This window comes from Diachasmimorpha longicaudata, chromosome 6 (assembly GCF_034640455.1).
Source record: "Diachasmimorpha longicaudata isolate KC_UGA_2023 chromosome 6, iyDiaLong2, whole genome shotgun sequence".
Taxonomy (NCBI): domain Eukaryota; kingdom Metazoa; phylum Arthropoda; class Insecta; order Hymenoptera; family Braconidae; genus Diachasmimorpha; species Diachasmimorpha longicaudata.
In genome coordinates this window covers 730,123-736,122 of record NC_087230.1, presented here as the reverse complement: position 1 = coordinate 736,122, position 6,000 = coordinate 730,123, and the positions used below count along the sequence as shown (strand labels likewise).

The following is a 6,000-nucleotide window of genomic DNA, read 5'->3' as shown; positions in this document are numbered from 1 at the left end:
ATGAGAATGTCATTCAATGAAAATAACAAGCAACTACTTTTTCAAATTACTTGTCTGCAGACAACTACTAGTAACTAGTTTAAAAGCAACAACCAAAAATTCAAACTTCACAAGATTGCAGTTTTTCGAAAGCTTTCGAAATTATTACATGCATTATGCAAAAATAAGCGTATAAAATTCATTTTGACACATACACACATTCATTCATCCTGAAATAACTCAAAGGCGATAGAGTTAAGTGAAACAGGTAAAAATAAATAATCAGGCCAGTCTGCTTCAACAGACACAAGTAATCAGGCCCGTCTGCTACAACAGACACAAGTAATGGGGCCCGTCTGCTACAACAGACACAAGTAATGAGGCCCGTCTGCTACAACAGACACAAGTAATGAGGACCGTCTGCTACAACAGACATAAGTAATCAGGCCAGTCTGCTACAACAGACACAAGTAATCAGGCCCGTCTGCTACAACAGACACAAGTAATGGGGCCCGTCTGCTACAACAGACACAAGTAATGAGGCCCGTCTGCTACAACAGACATAAGTAATCAGGCCAGTCTGCTACAACAGACATAAGTAATCAGGCCAGTCTGCTACAACAGACACAAGTAATGAGGCCCGTCTGCTACAACAGACATAAGTAATCAGGCCAGTCTGCTACAACAAACACAAGTGATGAGGCCCGTCTGCTACAACAGACATAAGTGATGAGGCCGGTCTGCTACAACACAAGATTGCAGTTTTTCGAAAGCTTTCGAAATTATTACATGCATTATGCAAAAATAAGCGTATAAAATTCATTTTGACACATACACACATTCATTCATCCTGAAATAACTCAAAGGCGATAGAGTTAAGTGAAACAGGTAAAAATAAATAATCAGGCCAGTCTGCTTCAACAGACACAAGTAATCAGGCCCGTCTGCTACAACAGACACAAGTAATGGGGCCCGTCTGCTACAACAGACACAAGTAATGAGGCCCGTCTGCTACAACAGACACAAGTAATGAGGACCGTCTGCTACAACAGACATAAGTAATCAGGCCAGTCTGCTACAACAGACACAAGTAATCAGGCCCGTCTGCTACAACAGACACAAGTAATGGGGCCCGTCTGCTACAACAGACACAAGTAATGAGGCCCGTCTGCTACAACAGACATAAGTAATCAGGCCAGTCTGCTACAACAGACATAAGTAATCAGGCCAGTCTGCTACAACAGACACAAGTAATGAGGCCCGTCTGCTACAACAGACATAAGTAATCAGGCCAGTCTGCTACAACAAACACAAGTGATGAGGCCCGTCTGCTACAACAGACATAAGTGATGAGGCCGGTCTGCTACAACAGACATAAGTGATGAGGCCCGTCTGCTACAACAGACATAAGTAATGATTCTAGATCATGCTCCATTGGCCATGGACGGCTGAACTAGGATTAGTGAGGATGAACTAGAACGGTTGAACTAGGATTAGCGAGGATTAGCGTTAGCATTCGCAGCATCATTACAATTAGTAAAAGCAAAAGAGTGAGAAGGGAAATAATTCAAAATGTTATCTGTTGTGTTCCTCCGAGAAGGGTATGGTGGCGTCCGCTTCATGTTGAAGAGTCATGTCTGGGACTGCTGGAACTGATTGTAACGTGTTTGGTTTTCTCGAAGTACACGGTTGCAGAGCCGAAGAACACATTGTAGGGCATTGAGGTATCACTGATTTCCTGGTATACGGTTTTGAAGAGTTCCATGGATATTTTCAGTGGCGTAGCTAAGTAACCAAGGGCCCCGGGGCAAATTAAAAAATGGGGCCCCCTGCTGTGTAAACTGATTAGGTTGTATCAAATAAAAATATGAAATATACAAATACTTTAAATATCCTAAGCTACTTAAGCTCTTTTTTGTGCACTGCAGGGCAGGTAATAAAAATATTAAACAGTAACAACATAAATTACAATTAATACTTGGTGTAGGTTTGGCTAATAAAACGAAATAGAGAAGATTCAAGGGTTTATTATTATATTGGTCGGGCATACCAATTGACTAAATAACAATTATATTTACAATTTTTTTCTAGCTTTAGTTTTCGCAAAAGTATCAATGACTTCGTTCAAATCCAGGCTTGATGCGGTTTGGTTTTCAATTGCTATTAGTGATAAATGTCGGAGTCGAGTTTGGCCCATATTATTTCTTAAATAATTTTTTATTATTTTTAATTTGCTAAATCACCTTTCAGCTGCTGCAGAAGTGACAGGAATTGTAAAAAATAATAACAGTGCTGTAAATACTTCCGTTCGGTCACATTCTAGCACTCCATATTTGCTCATTATTTCCTTACATAATTGGTGAATAGTCCATGCTTGAGTTAGTTTGGGTAAAACTAGGTGGTAAATATTAATAAATTGAAGTGAAAAACTAGGACCTATTAGATCTGAATATTTTCTTTGGAATTCGTCACACTTTTGTAATAAAGTTGCTTCATCAACATGTGATAAAAATGTTGGTGTTAGACAATCGAATATATGACAGACTGCACTCATACCAATAAAACGTGTATCTAATTGAGATATTATTGTGTCTAGTACATTATTGAAAATCTCAATTTTAAATTTTTTTTCTCGGTTTGGAAATCGGTGATCAGCAGCTAATTCATCAAAATGTTTTGTAACGAGATTTTTCCTCGGGGTTGAGAAAAACCCGTTAACTGCCCTTTCCCCTGGATTCGTAAGCAACATTTGTTGGGCGCCAGCCGTCCTTTTTACCGGGGACGACAAACCGGAGTCTCAATAAACTTATTCTTAACGTAAACCAAAATTCACAAAACTAAAAAAACACATAGCTTTGCTTACGAATCCATGGGAAGACCTTGAATGCCCGCGCTGCTCAGGGGGTAGGTTGTGGAGAGAGGGCGTCGTCCGGATGGAGGTGGTTCGTCGCACTTTCATCCACAAAAGAAAATAACAAAACCCCTAAAACTTTCAATAAATAAATTTAATTAATGTCTTTGATAATGTTTCAATTAATTCTAATACATTATTTTAATAATTAATCATAATCAGAAACGAAAGAACTATTATCCTTTAAACAATCCTAAATAACCATAAGTGATACATCATAATCTCTTTTAAATACCTACGAGTCCGCCGAGAGAGATAACGCAAAAGACGAGGCTCGAAATTTCAAAATTTTAGCGTAATTAACCCTTTGAATTGTTTTCTCTCTGAATCGCTCAGAGCAAATCCCTACTTCCAATTAAATAATTATCAAATCCCTATAAACGAAACGGATATCGCGGAAATCTCCTCCACCCATCGGGAGGCAACATAATTCTCTAAATTCCTCTAAATTACCTCAGAGGATTAAAATTCTCGTGGTGATTCCTTATGGGTATCACTCACGCATCGCGATTACCCTTCCTAGTTAATCGCCCCGCATTCAATCAACACCGATCACTCTCACTACGACACGTACCCTTCGATAGTCTAACCGACACTTCTTCTATCAAATTCCCTACCGTACGCTTCAGAGTCCAAAACCGAACTGTTCTTCTTCTCTATCAAAAACCCTACCGCGATTTTCTATTCAAAAATCCAACTGACTTTCTTCCCCAAAAATCTGTGCCGTTTGGCACCATTGTCTTTGGGCGATTCCCTCTCCGCCTCCCCTCGCCCAAGGAAGACGGCAAAAACTCTCTCCGCTTCCCCCTCGCCCAGGGAAGTGGCATATTTCCATTAACACAGATCTTATTCTCTAACAATAATATGAGTTAACTTTAACGGCATCGAGATGAGGAGTTAATTAAAAATAAAATCGTAAATATTCTTTTACTTCTAACCTAACTATTAATGATGCAATCTCACCTGTGGCTCGTTACCCACGTGTTCTATTGTTGACCGGCTACGACCGGCAAAAATCCAACGGATAACCTCCCTGATCTTATTTCTCGGGCAAAACTTGTTGCTTTTGGCCTCCAGGGTGTCTTCTTAACTGGATGTTGCGTCGACTAGAAGCTTTCACTACCTGATTGCACTCGAATTTTACTTATAATTGCACCTCGATATTTAGTGTCCGTCACACGTGTTTCCGACAATGGAATAATCGCAATAGGCGAGTTGCGGTCGCACTCGGCAGTAATGGCGCTGGCGTCTCCGTGTCAACCGGAGGCACGCGCGCCAACCGCATTCGAAATTCAAATGGGGTTACTCTACCCTCCTAGCATCTCTGGATCGGGAGATGATTCTTTATTATTATTTTTCTCTTTATTCTTAAACATTCTGTCCACGGAACGCGATTAGATCCTTCTGGTTGTTTTCTCGAGGATCAGAGGAAAGTGGGAACCCTAAATTTTACCCTAAACCTAACTTTTCATTATTTATTTAATATTCAGCCTTTTGGCTATCCTAGGGGTTACTAGGGCTGCTCTAGGCCCCTAGGTCTGCCACCCTAAACCCAAAACGTATCTCCCCCTCCCTCTTGATCCCTAAATCGAGCGGTATTTTTCATACTCCTACACGTATCCAAAAAAATCTAAACGGGGGGAGTGATCCTCAGGGAATTCCACGTAGCTCGGTAAATTTGGCTCATAACCGGAAATTCCCCTTGGTCCCCGCGTCCCTAATATTTCCGATCCCACGAACTTCTATCACTCCTTCTTATCTAATTTTCGGGTTTTTACCCGCATGACCTGGGGAGTTATTCCTCCCGCTCACCCTAATGCTCTATTTCTTAACCCGAATTTATACCTAAGCCTCTCTCGCTCTCTCTCTCTCTCGACGTACTCACCCCCCTCTGGATATTTTCTTTGGATCCCGGGATGTTTTAAGGAATTCTTGAAAAATTCCTTACAGTTTTTTAACTTTTCTTTGCCTTTTTTCTTGAAAATGGGTAACAATACCATATTTTCTTGCAGTTTCACTGGCTTTGCACTTGAATAATTCGAAATCATTCCTATAAATTTGCAACTTTGCTTTGATCTCTGCTAAAACTTTACTCGCCTCGCCCAAATTGATGTCGCATTTTTGTAAAGTTTTGGATGCATAATTGATGTCGTTCAATACACTGTGCATGAATTCACAAAGCAACACGAACTCGAAATTTAGCATTTTCGTTTTAATACTCTCTGCTTCACTACGCTCATCTTTATTAGGACTCTTTAGAACTATTTCTGTTAATGCTTTGATAATATCAAAATAACGAAGTTTTATTGCAGATATCGTATTGACCCTACTGGACCATCTAGTCGGATTTAGTTTTTTTAGAGTGGTCCCCGATTCGCCAGTGAATTTTGACAGTAGATCCCAACGTTTGATGCTGTTTCCGAAAAAGTTATATAAATCTTGCAACGTTGCGAAAAAAATCTGTATTTCCACACAACTGCTAACGGCATCATTTATGACCAAATTCAAATTATGAGTGGCACAATGTACGTACTCTGCGTTAGGCTGAATATCCTTGATATGTTTTTGTACACCATTGTACACACCACTCATCACACTGGCTCCATCATAGCCTTGCCCCACACATTTTTTTAAATCAATATTTTTGTCGATAAATAATGCTTTCACTTGGTTGACTAAATCTACTGCGCCATGTTTGATGGCTGCATAAAAGTCTAGAAACACTTCTTTGCTTCTATATCAATTGGCTGTCCATTTTCCGATCTGGTTATTACTGCATACCTCACAACAATGCTTAGCTGATCTACCTTCGATATGTCCTGTGTCGTATCGATTATGATGGCAAAAAACGGTGACGCTCTAATTGGTGCTATTAGATGGGTTTCGAGTTTGATCCCTAAGCTCTCAATCATTTCATTTTGAATTGTTGCACTCAGATATCTTGTAGATCCTAACAACATAAAAAAACACAATTTCAAAAAAGTCCTGATATTAAACAGTTACTAATTATAAACAAAATAAAAAGATAAAAAAAACTTAGAAATAATTATTATTACCTTTGGGCATATCCAAAACTTGCCGCAAAATGTGATCATATCGGACGACAAGCT

General features: G+C 39.6%; 1 protein-coding gene across 1 annotated transcript; it reads right to left on the bottom strand.

The window, feature by feature from the left end:
* Positions 1-2,545: 2,545 nt before the first annotated feature.
* On the bottom strand, positions 2,546-5,531 carry LOC135163262 (uncharacterized). Its single transcript, XM_064122528.1, has 2 exons — positions 3,854-5,531; positions 2,546-2,968 (listed from the first exon to the last, which is right to left on the bottom strand). Exon 1 carries the CDS (start codon positions 5,480-5,482, stop codon positions 4,835-4,837), a length of 648 nt encoding a protein of 215 aa, XP_063978598.1. The 5' UTR covers positions 5,483-5,531; the 3' UTR covers positions 2,546-2,968; positions 3,854-4,834.
* Between the last annotated feature and the right edge of the window lie 469 nt (positions 5,532-6,000).

What these genes read in the sequence shown, in the direction of transcription:
- LOC135163262 (XM_064122528.1), bottom strand. Translation starts at nt 5,482, where the DNA reads ATGAGTGGTGTGTACAATGGTGTACAAAAACATATCAAGGATATTCAG.